General features: G+C 37.6%; 1 protein-coding gene across 6 annotated transcripts in view; it reads right to left on the bottom strand.

Moving 5' to 3' along the window:
- RELCH (RAB11 binding and LisH domain, coiled-coil and HEAT repeat containing) overlaps positions 1 to 24,580 on the bottom strand; it is a 74,639-nt gene that overhangs the window by 42,297 nt on the left and 7,762 nt on the right. For 4 of the 6 annotated variants that reach the window (XR_009964587.1, XM_062617714.1, XM_062617710.1 and 1 more), the window contains exons 2-8: positions 15,560 to 15,649; positions 7,968 to 8,039; positions 7,803 to 7,858; positions 7,574 to 7,687; positions 5,524 to 5,727; positions 5,341 to 5,432; positions 4,031 to 4,339 (exon numbers count right to left, since the gene is read on the bottom strand). Coding sequence is in view for 5 of the 6 variants with exons in the window: in XM_062617714.1 (XP_062473698.1) it covers positions 4,031 to 4,339; positions 5,341 to 5,432; positions 5,524 to 5,727; positions 7,574 to 7,687; positions 7,803 to 7,858; positions 7,968 to 8,039; positions 15,560 to 15,649 (937 nt within the window). In the remaining variant the exon portion in view is untranslated. The remainder of the gene's footprint in view (positions 1 to 4,030; positions 4,340 to 5,340; positions 5,433 to 5,523; positions 5,728 to 7,573; positions 7,688 to 7,802; positions 7,859 to 7,967; positions 8,040 to 15,559; positions 15,650 to 24,580) is intronic. The other 2 variants (XM_062617711.1, XM_062617713.1) reach the window with 2 other exon arrangements.

Here is a 24,580-nt window from a genome sequence, read left to right as displayed (position 1 = left end):
CAAAAAGGGAGGGGAAATCATAAATCAGAGAGGTGATTGAACAACTCCTTTCACTCTGGTTTAACCAGCTAGGTTAAATGACATTCAGAAAACATTTTAAGTGAAGCACACCACAGAAGTTTTTCTTGAAAATTATCTTTAACTTTTAGGATGTTTAGTTTGTAGCAACGAAAGAAGTGGATATCCCAATTAAGAAGTTACTTTCAGTTCCGAAAAATTTAACATCTTTCAAGCCACTGCACAGACATAAATAGGACTAAAGCATGAAGAAGAGGAAGCTTTAGCAGTACAAGAGGAAGTATACAATTATGCAAACAGAGAAGGGGTAGGCAGAAATCACAAGAAACCGTATTCTTGCTTAACGCTCCAATTCCGAACATTGCATAAAACCATCTGAGTAGTCAGTCACTTACAAGCCTCAGGATTAAATAGTGATTGCTCAACTGCCACTCTGGGATATAAATGTTGGATTCAAATATATAGTGATAACCTCAAAACTAAATTGCTACCTGATCCCTGATGTCAATGTGTATCTACGGAACTACTGCCTCACAGCCATGCACAGCACCAGCCAGCACAGCCAAGCTACTCAAAGCCTTAAAGCATACACATAAAACCCTAATAAGTGTTTCAAAACAACCTTGTCACAGGAGGATAACTTGGCAGAAACATACCTCAGAAAGCAATTACTGGATTGACTATTACATAAAACAGGCAAGCAGCAGCACCAGCAGCATTCTATTCTTCCCAGTAATGACAACTCCCTGCGCCTTATCTGAGGCCTGTATATACATGCTAATCTAACACTGTCTCATCCACTATGCTTGAAGAGGAAAAAGAACATGTGTCTTCCAAAACATTCACAGAAAGCATCTAACCCTGTATCATCATGTACTGTTTGAGTCCTCTAATGACACTTTATGAGTTTGAGGACAGGAATAGGCAATTCCTATTTCTCAGGTGTAAAGTGGTTAGCACTTTTCAACTCTTAAAAATGCTATTTTGTACATGTGAGCACACAAAATCCTACACCCATGCAATTATGCATATGGACACATTTTTTATCTAACACACTGTTTATTAGAAATACATCATCATTCACTCTTTTCTAGAAAAAAAAAAGGCAGATTAAGAATCCGTGTTCCTACTTAAAACTGTTTAAACGAATCCACATGGACACAGATACATACAAAGTAATTTTTGTCTTTTATTTACAAAATCTGATATATAAGAATTTATTACTTCCATTCAAGTTTCTTTCTTGACAATACAGGGTTTTAAAACATGTTTTAAATTTTAATGAGTTTGTTTTAATTCCAATCAGATTGGTCTTTTGCTAGGGCTCACTTTTAAAAAGTTACTAAATGACTTAGATGGCAACAAATTGTAGAGGACCTCTGTTTAAGAATGCCCTAGACCTTATTCTGTAACAGTATTCTTGAACGACAGATTTACAGTCTCTATTCAAGGCTTTTAGGTTTATCTACACTGGGAGAACAGGAGCAAGTGCTGCAAAGCAGCAACTTGATGTTAAGAGAGTGGCAAGGCATTGGCCAGTCTTTTGTCGGGGCTCTCCTTCACCTTGGTGTTTGTTCTGCCGAACCTCAGATCCTTCCCCACTTGAAATTTTAATTACATCCTACACAAGCGCAAAGTTCTATCCCCATTTTGCAGAGACTGAAAACTATGACGGTATGTTGCTGTATTTCACTTGGGGCTCATTAACAGCAAGCTCTGGGCAGGATGGATCCCATTCAGTTGCTGGCTATATTTAGAATCAAGAAAGCTTCTCCTCAAAGAAGTCTAGTAAAATCCTTGAGGGCTACACTGGACAGAAATTATGATAAACTCAGGTCTCCTGCACACAAGCCAGGGGAGAGTCTTTTCAAAGGCTAATAGATGCCACTAGTGAAGATTTTAAAGTATAAGAAAATCTGATGAATATGAAATGCAAGCACACTATTCTGTGTAACACTAGAACAAAAGACTCCATTTACTGAAAAAGGTAAAAGTGACTGCTATATACAGAAAACACCTTGTTATTGGTGCAAACCACCAAACACCTTAGATGAGCTGAATAAATACATGTGGTATGGTCTACTTAAACTCCTGCTAGTGCTTCCTACTGCAATCTGTTAGATGGCATTTTTCCAATGATGGCCACATCCTCATTCATGGGCATGCACACACAGCTGCTGAGCGCAGGCACACAAAGCAGGCACACTTGCTCTTCTATCCTCTCCTCCCATCTGGGCAAAATTTCTGCCAAGAATCCACTCCCCAGCTACAGTAGCAACAATCTTGCCTTTTAGATAGAGTCTTAGCTTTTAATGCCTCTCAATACTTTCTGAATAAATTATAGTAATTGTCTTCTATAAATAACCACCCTTGGACTGATATAAATATCCAGCACTTCCAACATGCTACTTCTCCCACAGATCTCAAAATACTTAGACAGCTCTTACTGCAAAAAATGACCACATTGTTAAAAACCAAGTGCATAATTCCAGAAGAAAATGTAGCGATATCTATCTATAAAACACTGTATCAAGTATAGTTTCCATTGACCCTTCACTAACATGTTAAGCCCAAAACTCAGTACAAAAATAGCTACGCATGCATTAATTTATTTCTGAAGTGAACTGCATTTGAGGGGACTTCTGAAGTTAACCCAGTCGTGACTCAAGGATTTATTCGACCACTTTTAAAATAAATCCATGTGCAGTTATATTTGTGAGTGACAAAACAAATTCTGTTTTTCTAGACTACTGTGTTAAATCCCACCAGAGATACTCACAGTTCCTTCCTCACTCAAGTGATCTCATCCTATTTTGATACTCATCCTCACTATCTCTAAACCATCAATCTAACATTCATGTATTTAATGCCTCCCAGAATTCCCAAATACTCTGAGCAAAAAGAAACTTGCTGCAAGCCACAGACGAAAGTAGGCAGACAAGTTTATTTTGCAAGAAAAGTAAATTACTAGCAGGGGTAAGCAATTACTTTGTTTCTTATCCCCCATCTTGCCACTTCTATTGATTTTCCATCTGCACAGAATATCACACAGATTTCTACTCGGTATTTTCAGATAGAAGGTAACTCTAGAAACATATTACTGTACCAACACCTGTAAAAGAACACCAAGGTTAACTGGCAAAATACAAAGCAGAATGGGTACCTGCTCCCCAGGGAACAGCAAAAGACCGACCATGAGGTGAGCTACTTGGGCAACTCTGTCTGCAACAGTAATTTTCGAAGTTCTACATACCCTCACTAGGTTTCTGCTTTGTATTACTCCTGATGGCTATACAATGGTCTATCTATGATTCTACCTATTATTAAATGAACATGTGTCATGGTTCCCCTCTTCACTATAATGCTTGAAAAGACTGTGTAGATTGGAGAGGCTTTCTCAAGAACACTCGAACACACAAACCCAGTCTCCATGTAATAACATGAATACCCTATTTTAACTAAAAGAATCATAGCAGTCCAATGAAGACTTGCCCCAAATTCAAAACTCAGAAAGCAGAATTATTAAAAAAAATACATAATTTTAATAATCTGATTATTAAGAAGTCAAACCATACAGGTCTTCGAGTACCCAAAGAGTTATACAAATCAACATAGGAAAAATAGAAAAAAAAATCCCAACCACTCTTCATGCAGAAAAGAAGAGGTTTCATTATGAAATTAACAGTTAAAAGAGAATGGAGATACCCTGTCTTTCCATTCACCATCTTGAATTTAGGTTTTCTTTTTTGTTGTTGCAAGATACAGGACTGGTTTTAGAAACAAGCAGGAGGTGAAAAGAAACCCTTTAACTTAAAAATACAGGTCTATCAAAGGTACTGCCTCCTAAAAAGATTAGGAATAATATTAAAATATTAGCACTGTACCCTAACAGTAAGTCTTTTACTTTGAAACACAAATGGTCTAAAAATTCTGCAGAATTTTTCTCTCAGAAAAATATCTACTTTACAAGAACTTTTAATTAAAGCATTCCAGTTTAAAACTTATCACTAACCTATTAGGTTTATCAAAGTGGACTGCAGCTTTTGTTGATGAAGCACAAGAGGACAGTTTCTCTGTTTCTTTACAGGGCACAGAATTTAGTGTTTCATCTTTAGAAGTCCTTGAATCCACTGCAGCTGATAAAGAAAGGCTTGTGTCCTCAGTGTTTCCATGCTTACTGTCATTCTCAGAGCTCCTGATATCCAAGTACCGTCCATTGTCCTCTGAGACTGTGAGAGGCACTTGTTTTAAAGAAGGATGGGGAGCTACACCATAAACTGTTGACACCGCATAGTTTTCATTCTTGAGAAAATCTATTTCGCTAAAGAAAGGAAAAGCAAAAAATTAAATGGTTGTGTAGCTTTCACAAGAAGGTTGATAAATCACAAGACTGAAGCACAGAAATCAGGCCAACATAGGGAAGAGCTCTCTCTTCAATTCCATTAAGCTCAGAAATTCCTTTGATACAAATGTTATTATCACACAAGCTGTTCAAATTAGCACCTATTCAACCGAGTTCTTTGGTCAATAATTAGTAGAAGGAATAATGTTGCCCTCTGAGTGGATCAATGAACTAAGCAAATAACAATAGTGTTACCTGCTTCTGACTGAAATCTGAGCACTAAGATACAAGCTGTCACAAGACAGAACTTTGTCTTGGATATAAAACTTAAAATACTACAGTGGTGAATTATCCCACCTGACTTTGATACAAGTCAATAAAGGCACTTAAAAATTATACACTTGCCCACGTGTTGTACTGGTGCATCTCATAAGAGGAATGGTATTTTATAGCTTAGAATCCTATGTTTTGACCAAACTTTTAAAGTCTATTTTGTTGCTGTTAAAGACACTTTCATTGCTACCTTCTTGCTCTGTATGAAGAAAAACTGTGTTGAAAATAAGTCATTAAAACAATACTACAGTGTGTACAGCTCACTAACACTAAGGAGTGAAATAAAGCTAACTTAAGAGTTAAGTGACACAAAACACAACAGAACTGATTCTGTTTTCAAGGAAATCAAGAAGTTGCACTGAAAGAACAAAACTGATTACAAAATTAAATAATGTAGCTAATAAAAGGGAAATAAGTCAGTCTGAAATCTCTTTTTCTAAATCAAATCCCATGTATTTGGAAGAAATATCCCATGTATTTGGAAAAATTTGGAAGAAGGAAAGACTGCCCTGCTTCGAAGAACTCCTAGTAATTTTTTAAGTGTAAATTGTAAGTGTAAATTGTAAGTTTTCATATATGTGCTAGAAAAAAGACCGAGAAGTTATTCCAACATTTTACAGCAGCCGAGCTTATTTATAAATACATACCTCTCAAGTCTTTGGATTTGTTCCATCAAAGACCATTTCTCACTGTTTAACACACTAATTTGATCTTCTAATTTTTGCACTATTAAACATTGCTAAATACAAGATAGAAACAAAAGAGTTTAGTCCAATGAAGCTTAGCAGTACTGCACACAGCTGAAAAATTTCTTCTGTACAATCTCTTACTTCTATGGACTGAGGTGTTGTTTCAAACACAGGGATGCTCCCAAGTACAGGAGTAGCAGCCTCTAACTCATCATCTTCTACACCAACTGATACATCCACCACATCTTTCGCAGTAATATGATGGTTTCCAAAGTCACGATAAAGTTGTAACAGGTCTGGAGGTTTTGGAATGTTCAATCCTACATCATCCCAAAGTTCAAAATCCTTCAAAGGAATAAAAGAAACTAAAGTATACCATACACTTCCTTTTATTTTTGTTTCTTTTCCTCATCACAGTGCAGGTCACACAACAGCAAAATAGTCACTCTGAGATTGCACTGTAGTAAAGCAGATGAAAGCTTAAATCAGACATCAAGTAACAAAAGTAGAAAAAGGAGCCATTTCATGACCCAAGGCAATTTCATCCTAAAGGCAGCTCTAGCCAATGTACTAACGACAGGACCTCTCAAAAACACATAGCTCACAATCTTTTTTTTTTTTTTTTTAATCTAGGATATGAACACTTTTTACAATCAGATATAACATCACCAAATTCTAGCAAAAGCCGGTGCAGCTGTTAAAAGGCTTTCTACAGATAGCAGCATAGTTTTGTTCCCTGTATCATTCACAAGTATAGGTGTATTTTTCCAGAAGCAGACAGTCAAACCACTCTGTAAATAGGGTACATATTCTCAGTGTAATTTAGACATAACTATTAATTGTGTAGAGGTGTAAACAATACTAGGGCCTCCTGTCTCAGACTAGCATTGTATGTCCTTTCTTTTCTCACTGACATGTTACCATCTCATTACTACATGATTATTCCATATCTATTAATAAATAAGCATATGCACTATTATACAGGAGTTACGATGGTCTCTAATGACATTAAATTTCAATTACTTTTTTTTATAACTTTTTCCCTACTGTTTGTAGTTTTCATAGTATTTTTCCATAGACCTATTTGAAGAAAGGTTATTTTCCTGACAGAATTATGTGAATAATCTAGGAAAAAATGTGCATTCTGTATGTTAAGTATGTTTAATATGTAGCTTTCCTAGGTTTTTTCTTGATTTTCTCCCAACATAAACCAGTTTCATCAAGTTTCATTTATCCTTACATAAAAAGGATAAATGATTGATCTTTTATCTTCTTGGGGCTGTATCCTCACAAGTATCTGTGTGAAACCTAGCAGTGTCAAACTCAAATCTTAAGTGGGTGGTCCAGAAATCTTATTTAACAACCCAGTGTCCTTATGGATTAGGATATGAATTGTAGGAAAAATACAGGAGGACCAGTTATATATAGAACTGGTTGAAATTTAGTATTATTGAGTTCAACATTTAATTCTTCTGGCAATATTCCAGTTTTGTGCTGAATATATATTGGGTGTTGATGCTACTGGGTGTTTTGTTCACTCAGTAACAGTCAAGATGTGATCAGAAACTTCCAAACACTTGAAGAATTTCTTCCCCATGAAATGCAAATCAAAGAAGACACATAAAACTCATCATCTTAAGAAAAGCTCATCAAAGCACAGCTATGTTTGGAAATATCTAATATAAAACCTTATTACTGAGAGCTTCCCCAAGATTGTATTCAAAGCCACAGTATGACTAAGTATACACATGCGCATATGTATGCCCAGGAGACAACAATAAGTGAGTATATCGTATATCCTGCACAACTGAGAAAGATTTGAGGAAAAGATTATGTTTAAAATTTTACTACACCCAGATCCCTGAGTTTAACTGAAAGGAAGTCCCCATCAGAATCCAGGAAAGCGTGTAAGTAGCTATAACTCACAGTATTTTTCTTCATGTTTTTCTTCCTTTAAAGAATACATGTATTCTGCCTCCCTCCTATTTGAGAAAATACTCCTCCAAGTTCTGTGTTTTCAAACCAGGCTTCCTACATGAAAATGCTAACTAACTTATTTGAACTTTTTTCATACTTGCATGAATGAAAGGAACTTACATGCACAAGACATATTATTTAACTTCACCTGAGTTTATGGCAAGATCAGAATACGGAAAGCATGCATGTAAAAACACCACAAGAAAATCCTTACCTGGTCATGATTTTCATCTGAAAATGTTATTGATGTAAGCTTGTAACTATTCTTCAATAAAAATTCATTAACTAGGAAGTTTAGAGCTCTTTTCTCAAGAGGTCTGATTGGCTCCTGGAAAAAAACAACAAAACAATACACTACATACTTGGCTCATCTTTCTCCCAACTACATAAGTGTATCTGTCTTGTAAAGTCCATGCAAAGCTCAGTTATCACCAGCCACCTACCTGAATTTCAGGACTTGATTTATAATTTTTTCGTTCCTGCAAAGGAACTTCATTTTCTGGGGAAGAAAAAAAAAGTAACTAGATTTTACTCTTTCACACAGGATAAGCTCAGCTACTTCTACGTTGTTCGAAGTAGAGACTTAAGAAAAGGTTTATGTACACCACCTGCAGCCTGAGTCAGGTTGGCTCGGAGGGCCTGTATGGTCTCCTTGGCTTTCCGCAGTTCAAACTCCAGGACTGGACAGGGATTTGGATTAAACACACACAGGCATCCAACCAAGGCAAGGGAAACAAAAATAAAATATAAAAAGCAAGGATGGGTGTGAAAAAAAATATACAGTTTGTATTAACAGAAAGCATGCAATCTTCATGGAACTTATGAACACATGCAGCAGAGTTGGTCTGAAAGCAAACTGGTGAACATTTTCCATAGTTTCATTGGACTTAAGTTAGCTAGATCAAAATTTCAAGCTGTCTGACAAGGACTCGCTGTAAGGTTTTGGGGTCTTCCCCCCTCTCCCTCCACCCCCCCACCCCCCACTTTTGCATTTTCTTTTGCTGGCTTTTCACTGCTTATTCTGGGAAATAGTTGTTACTCCTTTCCCATTCTTACAATCAGCTGATACTTCCAAACGTTTTGACTTCTAGGGACAAGAGGAGTATGAGGGCAAACAGAGGACAGATATAAACGAAGCAAATACATGCTGGCAGCAGAGAAAGCTGTCTCCATGTAGCAAAGCTTAAAACATAAAGTGAATGTACTCTCCCATTAAGACTACGTTTTTTTTTATTTGAAAATGAAATTACACACAGAAATTTTAGTAGTTTAAATGGCAGAACTGGAAACATACTTTATTTTACTACTAAGAATAACTTTGTTTTAAGCATAAACCTAAAAATAGTGGAGTTTTAGGAATAACCTAGAGTTGATTAAGATTTTGAATTTAATTGAATACATTAAGCACAAGACAAAACAAAAAAAAAAGGCAAAATATGCAGCTTTCCTACAGTACTTGGAGAAGCTTGAAACAAAACATGCTTTGCTCCATTATTCTTAAAAGTTTCTAGTGATTCTAGACTATACAACATTTTCAGTGATCTAGAGTCAACTTTAGAGATTCAAAAATATGTAATTCTAGTTGCTGTTATTACCTGCTCCACCTCCCAATCCCCTTGGCCACTGCTCTATTTTTCTCATATTCTAACATTTCCTCCAAAAAAGGGCCAGTAGTGGCTTGTTTGCACTGAAACTTCTCATGTTTTGATGTTGAGGTAATATGCATACTGCAGCTTTAAATTTTAAAACCCTGTACCTTTGCAAGACATAAGGTAAATGTTCTTTTTATACCCATTTAAGGTTAGAGCATCTAACGGAACCTATATAAGGATCTATCAGATAATTACATGCATTTCATTAATGCTCAGATTACTCACACTTAAACTAGAATTACCAGAAAGGATTCTCGCACTTAACTAGGAGAGATGAGCAGAGAACAGCTACCATACTGAAGTGTTAAACTAAAAATGTTGTAGCTGCTTTTAATAAGAAAATATTAATGAGATTTTTAATCACTGCCTGCAAATGAATTAACATGCCATTCTGACATATTTATACAGAGGACAATGCATGGCAGAAGCACTGCATTGGCTCTTGCTTATAAGAAACGCTACTGAAGACTGCCAATAGAACTGTTTCCTCTTTTGAACACCTGCTAAGAATCTTTTGATAATTAGCACACATGGAAAAAAAGATTCACTCAGTTTGCATTTACCCATAAAAACTGAAGGAATAACTACCGTACACCACATTTGCTACATGAAAGTAACTTGTTTGATGCACAGAATTTTACTGCAGCAATACAAAAGCACAACTGAGGATACGATGAATAAAATATGTAAAAAAAGCTCTCTAGTATTCAGCAATGCTGATCTGCAAATACTTCTGTGCAACAAAGTTAGAAAATGCTCTTGAAGTAAAGTATCTAATAATTTTAGCACTTCCTTGCATTTGAGTTACTAATTCACAGTTATGATTCTAAGTTGTAAGCTACTAATTTGTTAGCTTTTGAAAATTGTGAAGAATTCAATTTAAGCAAATGTTCTGATGGAAATGGCTACATGTAATCATCTTGTTCTTTGAAAATATTTTCACAGACCAGAAGAGTTGCAGATCAGGAGTGCCCTGCACTAGAATGATATAAATAATGAAGGAAAAAAAAAAAATAGAAACAACACCAAAAACTAGAAAAACTCAGGAATCCCATTAAGGAAAATAGGAATAAGACATGCCTGAAGGTGTAGAAAGCCAAAAAACTCATGTCAGACAAACCCATGTCAGACGGCAAGAATTAATTTTTAGTGAATTGTCATGATGTTGAAAATTCTTAGAAACCATTAGGACTTTACCCTTTCAACCTTAAGAGTAGATTACTCTGCTGCATGTTTCTCTGTATACAGTGGAAGATTCTGGGTACAATATATTTGAGAAGCTGTCACTTTGCAGCATGTCACAATAGCTACACAATTTATTACAACACAGCATTGTTTCAGTCATACCTCATCTCCTGGTCATACTAATGCCACCATCACGATCACCATAATAAAAACCTTGATGCATCTAAGTCAGTCACAAATTTAGTTCTTATTTGAAGGATTTTTTTTTTGTTAATATATGCATAAATATTTGTAAATATGCACAATATAATTCTAATCAATTTTTAAAGGACGATTAAAAGCTTTTTATTTTAGAAGCTATACTGAAATGTAATCTCCTGCCAAAATACTAGTAATTTTTAACTCAACATGTGTATTAATGAAAACAACCCTGGAAATCCACATTTTTTTATGATATAACATTCTCTTCAATTAAAAAAGCCACCTCTAACCCCTTTCTTTGAAACTACTATCAAGTACTGACTTTGAAAATAATGACCTGATCTCTCTCTCCCCCTCTCCTTCTGTTGTAAAGCTTTTGTACCTTTGAGAAGTTAAGCCTTCAAAACCATTGATAAAGCCAGCTAAAGTTTAACTTCATGTTGACTGAACTGGTAACATGCATAACTCATAGTACTAGATAAAAGGTGCTGACACTCCTTAAGAATGCTACACAGAAGAATTTTGTTGCAGACAAACTAGGAAAGGAGAGAACCAAATTAATTCTCCTCTCTATCAGAAAAACAGAGAACAGAAATTTAGAGCTCTGAGGTTGGTTAATCTTCCTACAAAAAAAGGGTATTTCTGAAGAATCTGTTTTGCCTCAGGGGAGAAAACTATTCCAAATTGAAGTGGCTCTTTTTCTTTTTGTGAAGAACTCAAATCATTACAACTACCATTCTGAAAAAAGAAAAAAAATTACTCAGACTTACTTAAAAGAGCTGATACTTTCAAGCAAGCAACTAAGTATCAGACCAAGATTTTCAGATTAGTGATTTTTAAATGTTTCCATTTTCATGCAGCTAATCTAATAACCTTAAAAGAGAAGTGTGTATCAGGAGTGGGTAGCTTGTCAGCTCAGCTCTGAAATTTAAAAATGAAGCTTTCTCAAGGATCATATTCTATTCACTCACATTTATTAATGACCTCGTAAGTTACTAAACCATAAATTGCAGTAGTTAGCCATAGAGAACAACCTGTGAATCGAGATATTAAAACAAGTTGAAATCAACATGAACAGTGGTCTTGTTTGTCCAAGGCCAAAAAGTTGAAAAAATAACAGCACTTGTAAAAGTTTTCAGTACTTGCTTTTGCATAAGCAATATTTTTTTCCAATTATACTAGAAGTTTACATTCTACGTATGAATTATCTTGTCAGACTTTTGATACTTCACTATGAAATATTTCAGAGAACTGTAGAAAGGTAGTTTTGTGCTGTGAAGCCACTATATGGCATTCTGGAATTTTCTTTTAAAATCAGTTCTCCTCTGAAGTATTAAGGGCCCTGTGCTTACCTGGCTTTCCCCAAATTTGGAGCTACAAGTTACAGTTACAAGTTTAGTTGTTTGTTTCTTAACTGAAATTTCAAGTTCTTCCTCCTTGTAAAGTAAATGTAGAACTCTAGGTGTCCTAAACTACATCCTCTAAAACATATATGACATCCCATTACTTTTGATAGATTGGCACATACATTTTGAGTCAATCAGAAGAAATTTAAACTCACTGACTACAGTCAGCAATGAAGACACTATTACCGCATACTTCAAGACCTGAGGTTTCCTAATTCCCACTTTCCTGGTATAACTGTTATGAAGAAGTGACCATATTTAGAGTTGGTAAGAACTTAGATTCAAATCCCGATAGGGACAGTATTTTATGCAGCTAATCAGAGATACATAGTCTAGCTGGAAATCCATGCTAATGCAGGAAGATCTGAGAACACAAATGCTTGAAATGAAGTCTGACTATGAGAATTTTATCATCATTGAAAACACAGCATTATGTTTTTAAAAATTATCAGATTCTCAGAATAGTAGATGTCAAAGGCGGGTTAGCAATTCTAAATGTTTTCAGTTATGGAAAGCAGGTGGTTGTGTACACAGTCAATTTAAGATGTGGCAGAAGATTCAGTTCCTTAGATCGAATGTCAGATGACCTATTTTCACCAAATGCTGTGGGTATTTGACTTCAAGTTAAGCGTACTCTTACTCCACAGGAATGGAACAGGTTTTTCTATTCTCTGGTTGTTTTGTGGCAATGAATATTTGGAGGAGGTTTACTATGCCAAATAAATCCTTCAGTACTATGTTAGCACGAACTGTTTCAGCACCTAATATGTGGATTTATATTCAAGACTTTTTAGTCTTAGAGAACAAGTTGTTCCCATCTAGTAAATTGCCAGCTCTAGGGATGCGTCTATTTTTTGAAACTTTGTGGATTGCAAACGTGTTACTTAATTTGTTACACAGTTGTCTATGTTAAGATCAGGTACACAAGGAAGACAACCGATGCCTTCTAAACTGCCGTTCCTTTCATCATGCTCATCCACATTCTGATGCGGTTTTGTGACTTCTGTCTTTTCAGTCAAGCTGATACTATTACAGAAGAGATTAATTTAGCTTCCCTTGATCAGATTTCCCAAGTGAGAAGTTCACATCAACTCACGTTTGCTTCTAGCCCAAATCTTGATTCTAACACCAGATGGAATGAATTGGGTTAACAGATTTGAAATACCAAAACCCATTTCCAGGAATTTTTTGGTTGGTAAAATAAAAAATATGGCAACTGAATTTAACACCATTTATAATGTCAAAATACAAATGTGATGGCTTTCAATGGTATACCTGCATAAGTTTTTGATTTGTGCTTTCAAACACTGTCATGGTATTAAAGTATTTGCAACTTGATACATTTTAATTTCAGTTTTAAAGTCCTTCTGACTGGGGACCAGTTTCTTTTGACGGACGATGTACGTTTATTTCCTACCCTTTATCTGACATTCGACTAGGGAATTGATGTGGAAATCATGGGTTCTGTTCGAACAGTATAAAACAAAGATAACAGCATAAGAAAAACATTTACAAAGAGAAACTATTCGAACCTCCCTCTGAGAACTATCAAAAGAAAAATATGCCTATCAGATCGTGGCTTCAAGCTTCCACAACAGATTACGATTTTATCTCCTAAGATCAAACCTCTTTCCTGAGAAGAAAGAACAGGAGAAGAAATAAGCAGGGTGGGTTTCCAGTTATGTTTCAAAGTGCAACTGCAGCTCTGAACTACTTCAAAAGCAGAAGTTAAACCAGTTTGTTCAAAGAAGGAACTGAATATGAAAAGTTTGAAACCTCTACCGATATAATTTATTTACATGCAAATTAAGTACTTACCATTTTTCTGAAGTTTATTGCTCAGGTTTTAAACAATACTGAGGCAGAAGACTTTAAGCACTTATAATTGAATCAGAAATTTAAGCAGAAATAGGATATTTTGGAGAACTGAGTCTTCACAAACACTCAGAAATAACATCCAGGCTTATTTTGTTCAAGTTCTTATGTTACTTTTTAACAACTCTTAGGAACTTTTTTAACAACTCTTTAAAGGAACACAGAAACAATGTAAATATCCTGACATATACTTTGCTTGCCTATTACATATGACAATGGCCAACTAATACATTGCAATCTTCAAAACAACCTATTTGCGATTTACTTTATTTTAGGATATATTCTTTTTATACTGGAATTAATCAACTTTTTGGCACTAATGTTCCATCAGAACATCAATGGCTCTAACTGGATGTCAATTTTGACTGATCTTCACTTTCTATAAGCATCACTAATCCAATTCAGTTACTAAAGACAGCTCCATGCAAAGATGAAACTAGCTCTCCCAGTAATACTATGCTGAGAAATACTGACTAAGATGATGAAAAAATTAAATTTTTTCTAATTTGCTTGTTTCTGTCTTATATTCCTGGACACAATTTAGAAATACTTGGGTTCCTTAAACACATTTTATTTAGAAAATTACCTGCATATTTACAACTCTTGCCTCCCTTGAAACTGACTATGCATATAGAAAAAGACAGTAATTAGAAGGTAATAAGAATGTGGAAACTTACATATAAATCAAAGAACAGCAAGTACCTAAAGTTCAAGACCAGAGCATTAAAATACCTGAATCTGCTTTATGCTCATGAATTTAATCTAGTCCTTTACCTCAGAAACACTAACTGTGTAAGAAAATGAGGCCTTTCCAACACTTACACATCTTCTCTCTCGGTCAATACTGGTTGCCATTTCAGACTGACCGGGAGAAAAAATTTCAAAAACAAGATCCTTAACAGAACTATGTTTCACCAGCCTTTTCTTTGCTTAAGAACATGAAAGTATTTCTGCTAGGATGAATCATGGTGGTTCAGAAGTGTGGAAGAGAGACATAGCAGCTTGCAATTTCAGGTTTCATAAAGCTGAACTGTGTGAATAAAGGTCACAGCACGGACAATCTTCAGGCGCTCATGATATTAAACAGTCTTAACTGACAAGAAAGAAAGCGTTCTGTAGCAGTTTCTGAAAAGCTTTTATGGGTTTCTCTATAGAAGCTGTGCATAACAATATCTGAAATTTATTAAAAAGCCTGGATTAGAGAAATGTCTCATATGCAAATGAGATTATTATAATAATTTCAAATGTAAGTGAAAATCAGTCTCTGCCTTTGCAGAGATAATCATAAATCTTCAAATTAAAAATGCCACAGGCTCTTTAAGTTCAGAACAACTGCAAGAGGCAAAAAAACTCTGTCACTTCCTTAAAGACTTACACAATCAAGGAATCAAATGGGAGATGAAAAAAGCACTACAATTAAGATTTGTAGCAAAGAAGGTTTACAGAACTGAGTAAATCCCCAAACTTCTCTAGGTTTGATAATGCTCATTTGATCTACACAGAAGCTGTATTTAAGAGGCTTGTTACAGACCTATGCAGTAGTCACAGACTACTATGTAGAATATTTTAGCATAAGTTTCAGCTGAACAGTAGTAGTCAGTAGGCAGTATCAAGATACTATTCTACTGCCAAAAGCTGGGCAGTTTTCAAGTATCTGGCTGCTTCTATCCTGGTTACATATGGAATCATACAGAAGTACACTTGCCTGAATATTTACAGTAAATAGAAGTGACTGAAACACAATTCTATCATTAAGCAATCAGCTAAATCACCACAGTGAAGTCTTGTCATCTTCAGGAATGTTCATTTAAACACATTCAAGAAACATCAAGTCAAATAATGTTAGCATTCTATGATTTCTAAATCACATAAAAAACTTACCTGCTACTCTTTCATCCGTTTCCCTATTGCCGTCATCAGAGTATCTTGCAAAATCTAAGGAATCAAGAGTACTGATGCTTCCAGCGCGATCTTAAAGGGGGGAGAAATAAAAAAGGTATCAAAAAATCCTGAAGAGTTTACTGGCTTTGACAGATAAAGTCACAACATCTTTTAATTTCAAAAACTATAATCAAAAGGCTAAGTGTTCTGCAACACCAAAATTTTACTGCATTACAGCAAGTTTAGTGAGTTCAGTTGGACATACAGGTTCACAAGAAACCAAACATATAAAGTTCTGCAATAACTTTCAAGCAACTCTGCTCCCATTCCACAGAAACCTATAACTGCTGCAAAAACACTACTTCATTTTCCCTTTTCTGGTATTTTAAGGCCTGTTAAGGTGACCAAATACTTTTTTACATCTCTCTTGAATCTAGCCATTAACTTCAGCACCTTCCTACTTAATAGAACATTTACTAAGGAATTTATTACCTAGCCAAATCAAAGCAAAGCAACTACAGATCATGCTACTGCAGGTATAATATTCAGAGTCTAGAATTAAATTATGAAGAAAAAAAAAATCATTAAATTCAGTAACCAGCACAAGGCTTTGATTTGACCTTGACAGCTTTCATTTTGGGTAGAAAGTGGTATGTTTAATTAAAAAGCAATTTTGATAATTTCAAGTCTTTAAAATACACATTCGCCTTTTTATTAGAAAAATGCGCAATTACTTGATGACAGAACCCAAAATAAATAGAACACATCCCTAGCACAATTGAACATCAAAAATCGTATTAACTAACTTAGTATCTTTCCCCTCCTTTTGAAATTAATTTCTATGTAGCACTTCAGAAATAATTTTAATTATGTTAGAGCTGTTGTCACATTCACAAAGAACTAATCTGATCAGGCTGTCAAAAACCCTTATAACTGTCAGTGGAAATAGAAGCAATTTCATCACTTGTCAAATTCTGGCGTGACTACCATCATAAAAAGTATTTAAATCCCCCCCACCTGCTCCCAGTTCTGCATTATGTTAAAAACACAAATATCTATTAATGAGTTTCTTTTTGTTATATTTAAGCCTCGTTGTCCCTTAAGGCTTTGTGGCAGCCTCCCTACATATAGGCCAGCACTAGACTAAAATAAAAACACCTGGACTGAGACTGATTAAAGCATCTACACTCACCTAAAAAAGCGATAGAGAATACTAAAGTTGCCAACTCTTGCACTGTTACACAGTACCAAACCTGAAGTGCCTGGCAACCCTAATTTGTCTGTTTCATGAGCATGAAGTATATGATATCATAGAGCTTATGCTTAACCACTGTTTTCCCCCCCCCGGACTATACTTTGTCATTCAGTCAATGAAACAGACTGTATGCTCTTCAATGAGTCTCTAATAAGTATTTATTTTTAAAACTCACTGTTTGCAGGTTTTGGTCTTATCTACCCCATTTTTTCCAGATATTAATGTGATTTAATAATTCTCTCTAGGCGGTTCCATAGTGCATCATAGTACAAACTCTCTCAGCAGCATCTCTGCAAAATGGATTGTTGTGAAAATAAACCAGATTTTATACACAGAGAAAAATCTTCAGAATGCTTAAGTTCAAAAGTGAATATGAATTTTGCATGCACAGCATGAAAATCTTCAGAGCTTTTTTTCAAAACTGCTAACAGCTTGTTCAGTAAGTACTGCTCAATTTATTTAACTGGAGCTGCAAGATCATTTTTTTTTTTTAAATCAACTTAAAGACTCAAGTTAAAGAAACACACAATATTCAAACAGAGATCGCAATTAAAATCTGATGTTTAAGAAAAGTGACCCAGCTATGCCAAAAATAGAAATACAACTCTGTTTCCTCCTGCAATTTTGCCATGTTCATAGATTAATTTTCTGTTTCTGTTATGAAGCCAGTAGCATCAGAGAAACAACACTCAAATTTTCAGGTGAAGTCAACCACATCATAATTATTTAAGCACCCAAAGCTATAAGCAACAAAACCTTCTTCATATGACTAGTGGCACATTTGAGAGGCAAAGGCTCTCCCCCTTACAATTGATGAAACAAAACCAGTCATAAGCCAAAAACTTATTTGCCAAAACAGCAAAAAACTTCCTGGAAAAAAATAAGCAAACACACACAAAACCCCCACAGTTGCCCAGAAAAAAAAAGCATGGGGTAATCAAAGTCCATCAAAGGATGTACACAACAGAACACATTTAAAATCATAAGCAGTTGTATAATCTTAATTCACAAAATCAATTTCACAACCTTAACAGTCCTTCTAGAAACTAAACACAACCAAAGGGTTTCATTATTTGAATCCCTAGAAACTGCCTTAAGCACCACATCTACACAAACTGCAGCATTTCTCCTCATCAGTGTTCATGATAACAGCAAACATCTGACACACTCTTTTTAACAGGTTAGCATTGCACAGATGCAAATATCTGGATTCATACTGATTAAACCAAGCAATGATGTGCTAAGGAACACCAGCTTTATGGCCTGTTACCTGCTACCAGCACTTCTCTTTCCCAGTAATGCTGATCCTCCTTCCCAGTACAAAATTACCTGCCCACATAACATCATTACCCAAGCATGCTGTCATTAGTAAACCAAGCTAATCTGGGCGCTAGATGTCATTATGTCCACAGTGTTCAATCCAAAGATAAGGTGCAAAATCAAAACTTATTTTACACAGCACATTGGTGGAACATGAATCTACACAGTGAACTGCGCACAGCTATCCAAATGAAGGTAGAAGGAAATGAAACAGTAACAGACAACTGTATTGATACATACTGCAGAACTCAACTTGGGAGATTGTAACTTCCATAACACCAGTCAAACTAAATTGTTACTTTGCTACAGGATACTGCCTCTTAAAATACATGGTGTGGCTACAGAACTGCTTCTTGCTACTAAGGTAAGAGGCCATCTGTGTTGAAGCACTTCAGCTGAGGTATTTCCAGGCCAAACTGGCTCCACAGGCATCAATGAATCATCAGTGCTAAGGTACATCCTGCCAAGTCCCAGCTATGGGGAAAGCCCAACCACAGCTGCCACAGCTCCCACTGAAACAAGTGTTGCAAGCAGCAGGAAAAGCAGCCATGCGGAAGCTGCTTCCTTTGCCTTCAGTGCTCGTGCAGGTACTCTGCTACCCACATGGAAAGACAGACTTCCACCACAGCCAGGCGGGGTGAAGTCCAAATGGCCACTCCACCCTTTGCACTCATACTGCAAAGCTTGTGAGGCCACATGGCCCTTGCCTGCCTTGGCTACACTGCAGTCTCTGCCCCCGGGCACAGCTGCTGTGGAAGCAAGGCTGAAGGGACAGCAAGCAGCAAAGGGTGCTGCTGCTCCTATCAAAAGCCACAGCAGCACTAGTGAAAAGGACCCTGCCCCACTGGGAGTAGGCAAAACGAATTTTGGAGCTATCATTGCATATCATGTGGAAGCTTCTCAAGAAACAGAGCCAAGCACCACATGTGGACTTACGCAGTGGGTTTAAACAGCAAAGACGGATTTCTGATAGAGCCTACTAAAGTACCAGGCATGGGATAACACAGTGAGAAGAAAAGCTAAATGAGACAGTTAACTGAACATACTACCTGGAAGGTAATGGCTGGAAGGCTCTGCCAGATCCATCATCGACAGCAGAGTCATGGCACAGACACTGCTGCCTGGCAGAGCTCTGCTGAAGGCTGCCCAAAGCTGAACAGCAGCAGTTCTGCCCTGTAACTTCACCTACCCAAATTGTCACCACCATGGGGGTAACTGCACCTGTTGCCTCACTCTTTACCACTGCCTTTGTAGGCAGTCGTCTGTGGAGATTTCTCTCCTGAGACCAATGCCATCATCCAGGGAAATACAAAATAACATAACATCAAATCTTATGCTTCTATTAAGGATTTACCTCTCAACAAAGGATCAGAGGGTGAACATAGAATCATAGAATAGTTTGGGTTGGAAAGGACCTTAAGATCATCTAGTTCCAACCCCCCTGCCATGGGCAGGGACACCTCACACTAAAACATATCACCCAAGGCTCTGTCCAACCCAGCCTTGAACACTGCCAGGGATGGAGCATTCACAACCTCCCTGGGCAACCTATTCCAGTGCCTCACCACCCTAACAGGAAAGAATTTCCTCCTTATATCCAATCTAAACTTCCCCTGCTTAAGTTTTAACCCATTACCCCTTGTCCTATCACTACAGTCCCTAATGAAGAGTCCCTCCCCAGCATCCCTATAGGCCCCCTTCAGATATTGGAAGGCTGCTATGAGGTCTCCATGCAGTCTTCTCTTCTCCAGGCTGAACAGACCCAACTTTCTCGCCTGTCTTCATACAGGAGGTGCTCCAGCCTCCTGATCATCCTCGTGGCCCTTCTCTGGACTTGTTCCAACAGTTCCATGTCCTTTTTATGTTGAGGACACCAGAACTGTACACAATACTCCAGGTGAGGTCTCACAAGAGCAAAGCAGAGGGGCAGGATCATCTCCTTCAACCTGCTAGTCACGCTCCTTTTGATGCAGCCCGGGATATAGTTGGCTTTCTGGGCTGCAAGTGCACACTGAAGCCGGCTCATGTTGAGTCTCTCATTGATCAACACCCCCAAGTCCTTCTCCACAGGGCTGCTCTCAATCTCTTCTCTGCCCAACCTGTAGCTGTGCCTGGGATTGCTCCGACCCAGGTGTAGGACCTTGCACTTGGCATGGTTAAACTTCATGAGGTTGGCATCAGCCCACCTCACAAGCGTGTCAAGGTCCCTCTGGATGGCATTCCTTCCCTCCAGCCTATCAACTGAACCACACAGCTTGGTGTCATCGGCAAACTTGCTGAGGGCGCACTCAATCCCACTGTCCATGTCAGCAACAAAGATGTTAAACAAGACCGATCCCAACAGCGATCCCTGAGAGACACCACTCGTTACTGGTCTCCAGTCGGACACTGAGCCACTGACCACACCTCTTTGCGTGTGGCCATCCAGCCAGTTCTTTATCCACCGAGTGGTCCACCTATCAAATTGATGTTGCTCCAATTTAGAGACAAGGATGTCGTGTGGGACAGTGTCGAATGCTTTGCACAAGTCCAGGTAAATGACCTCAACTGCTCTACTCCTGTCCATCAGTTCCGTAGCCCCATCATAGAAGGCCACCAAATTGGTCAGGCAGGATTTCCCCTTAGTGAAGCCATGCTGGCTGTCACCAACCACCTTGTTGTTTTTCCTGTACCTTAGCATGCCTTCCAGGAGAATCTGCTCCAAGATTTTGCCAGGCACAGAGGTGAGACTGACTGGTCTAACATGGTACCTCCCTGCTGGCAACCAAACTGCCTCATTCACCAGCAAAATGAGCAGACCTTTGAAGGAGAGGAATCAGCAAGGGAAGGGCTGTGCTCAGTCACATAGCTCCCCTGAAGAATGCGAAACTTCACCATTTTTCTGAAGTACAAATAGTTGTACTCCAGTACACTGAACCCTTAGATATAAGTTACTTGGCAAGAGCATCAAGGCAGAATCTTGCCGGGGGAAACTGCTGAAAAGGAGAAGTACGCTTTGGGTGCATTCTGTTTCTTTTCTAGGAAAAAAAACCCAATGCAACACAGCAGCATGAAGCCATTGTGCTGTCATGGTGCGCACATTCTTACCAACAATCTTCTGTATCTGGATTTTATACTTCTTTTTGTAGTATCCTGAGTTAGAACACTTTATCAACAACTTATTTTTGCTAAAGGCTTTCCTAGTAAACACTGAAAAAATAACTGCTGTCAGTTTGTTTCAGAAACAATAAAGCAACATAAAAACTGTTTTGACAACTAGGTATAAACAACTCCAGAAAGCACATTACTGCAATATGGAACAAAAGTCTGCCACAGAGGTGCATAGAAAACACATGAAAAAGGCTTAGGCCTCTCATCGCTCATACTGGTGAAATACCAGGAGAGAGACTGGAAAAGTTACAGAGAGCATGTGTATAGTTCTTGTCTTTTACCTCTAACACTGAAAAAGGATTAACAAAAATCAGAAAGCTAAGATACATATTAGATACTCAAAGCTAAAAAGTTCTTTTAACCCATTTGCTAAAAAATGCAATTTTTTTAATGTCTTTTGTGAAGTTAAAAATCAGGTTCACTGCCATGTTTCACTTTTAAACTTGTACTGCTTCAGCGATTGCTTCATTCCAGAGGAAGAGAATTTAACTCCTTTCTTATTCCCAGAACTGCTACCTGTATGACATACAGATTTCTGCTGACAGCTTATGTTCCCGAGGCATATTCAGCTCTTTCACTGAAACCTGAACTTAACTATATGAAGAGGAAAATGTAAAAAAAAAACAAACTAAAATGGTAGTTTAAAGTTCAAATCCCTTTCAAATGACATATGCAAGATGAAAAAGGTTAAGTTTCGTTCACTCTGATGGTACAACCAATTTATTTTTACCAGCTTACCTAAAGGGACAGCAAGAGGGATCGTATTAACCATAGTTTCACAGTACATGAATTATGCAGAAATCAGTTGCAGTCTTCCATAAAAATGGATTATTGAATAATCTTTACATAAGCACATTATAAATCAGCTAAAACCACTGACAAACAAAACAATTACTTCTTGGCAGAAAGGCAGAAGAAAAAAAAATTAAGAATTAAATCTTTCAGAAGCTATCTGGATGAGACCTAAATTGATTTTTAAAATTACTAGTTGGTAAAGCAGCCAATAAGTTGTTACATTTCTCTGAGTTCACAGGAAAACACATTGTCACACACTAACAATTAACCAAATGGAGCATACGAAGACGAAGAACTCTGTATTTTTCCTTGAAGTTCAAGAAGTAATAATAGTAGTACACTTGTACAAGACATTCACTTTGCATGCTTTTACTTTTTCATTTTTTCTCTCTGTGGTACAGGTACAATAAAAGAAATGCTGAAGTTCAGTCCTAAGGAAATGCAAGTGTATAAGTATGTATTTTAGATGTTTCTGATAGCTAAAGAGAAGTCAGTAAACCAGGTATTTTACCTACTTTAAACATTCCAGACCCAGATTAAACCAGCTCTTATGGCCGTACAAGAGATGGCTTGCTCTCCCGTAGAGATACTTGTCCGGAAAAGCATGTCCTTGAATAATTTGCATTTTCAGCTGTCCTGCACAATATCAAAGGCACAAACCAGCAGAAACCAGGGAAACTGGGGACAGAGACTATCTGGGAGAAAAAAAAATAGCTTCCTATTATATATACTTGCAGTTGCTTAAGCCCTGTATTAGTACTGAACTGCACATATGTATATGTGAAGAAACCATCTGGCAAGATGGACAGCACTCACAGAAGATGTGGGATAGTGCAAAAACCTGAAAAACTCTAATGGAGTCCTTCCTACATTAAATCAAAGGATCAGACATCATTAACAATTTCACAAGTGATCTACAGTTCAGTTTGTATCTGTGTCTGCATTATGTAGCAACTGAAATAGGTATGTTGTGCAATACATATGAATAAATGAAACTAGTTCTCCATAAATAACACCAAAAATTTCTTTAAGCCTTCCCAAATTTCACAAGACAACTCTGAAGCACTATTACTTTGACAAGTCTTATATGGCTGCTGCATTTAAAATGTCTGGCTTGTTTCAACTTGTTCCAAGCTTACCAATACTACATCAGCCAGCAAAGAAAACTTGATCTGTGGCAGCAGATACCTGGTATAGCATAACACCTTTATGGTACTAACAGACTTATGTGTCAGTTTTTTAAACCAATTTGAACTTGCAGAGTAAATTTTACCAGATCAACATGTTCCACATCTTTAAGATAACTCTAAGATGGAACTTGTACTGTCTACTCTTTTATATGGGTCTGAATCATGGGTTATCTACTGCCATCACCTGCGACTCCTTGAACACTTTCATCAGTGCTGCCTCTGTACAATTCTAAACATTCACTGGACTGACTATGTGTCAAATGTTACTGTCCTTGAACAGGCAGGGGTCACCAGTATCGAGGCCATATTGTTGAAATTGCAGCTGCGCTGGGCAGGGCACGTTCTTTAGGATGAAGGATCACCGCCCCCCTAAGTTCATGTTTTATGGTGAACTTGCCACCGGTTGCCACAAGAGAAGTGCCCCAAAAAAGAGATATAAGGACTCACTGAAACAATATCTTAGCCTTGGCCATATTGACTACCATCAGTGGTCCACCTTGGCCTCCAATTGGGAGACTTGGAGACTCACCATACATAACGCCATTGTCTCCTTTGAGAACTCACGCAGAACTAGTCTCGAGGAGAAAAGACAACATAGAAAGAATCGTGGCCCGCCTATACCACCCAAGGAGACTTTTCACTGTGCTTTTTGCAACTGAATTTGCCTACCTCACATTGGCCTTTTTAGTCATCAGCGCACTTGCAGTAAGCATGGGTAAAGCCCTTCCCACATCTTTGTTTGCGAAGTCATAGAATAGTTAGGGCTGGAAAGAACCTTAAGATCATCTAGTTCCAACCCCCCTGCCATGGGCAGGGACACCTCACACTAAACCATATCACCCAAGGCCTCGTCCAACCTGGTCTTGAACACTGCCAGGGATGGAGCATTCACAACCTCCCTGGGCAACCTATTCCAGTGCCTCACCACCCTAACAGGAAAGAATTTCTTCCTTATATCCCATCTAAACTTCCCCTGTTTTAACCCATTACTCCTTGTCCTATCAATACAGTCCCTAATGAAGAGTCCCTCCCCAGCATTCCTATAGGCCCCCTTCAGATACTGGAAGGCTGCTATGAGGTCTTCATGCAGCCTTCTCTTCTCCAGGCTGAACAGACCCAACTTTGTCAGCCTATCCTCATACGGGAGGTGCTCCAGTCCCCTGATCATCCTCGTGGCCCTTCTCTGGACTTGTTCCACCAACAGTTGGAACAGTTCCATGTCCCAGGCGATGATGATGATGATGATGATGAAGAAGATGGAACTAAGAGCTTTAAAGCCATTCACTGCAGCAGACACTGAACTGTAAACAC

Source organism: Pezoporus occidentalis, unplaced genomic scaffold, assembly GCF_034315485.1.
Source record: "Pezoporus occidentalis ecotype Australia unplaced genomic scaffold, CSIRO_AGI_Poc_V1 ctg2, whole genome shotgun sequence".
NCBI classification, from domain to species: Eukaryota; Metazoa; Chordata; class Aves; order Psittaciformes; family Psittacidae; genus Pezoporus; species Pezoporus occidentalis.
Note: the sequence above shows the minus strand (reverse complement) of the source record. Positions and strands in the feature narration are given on the sequence as shown.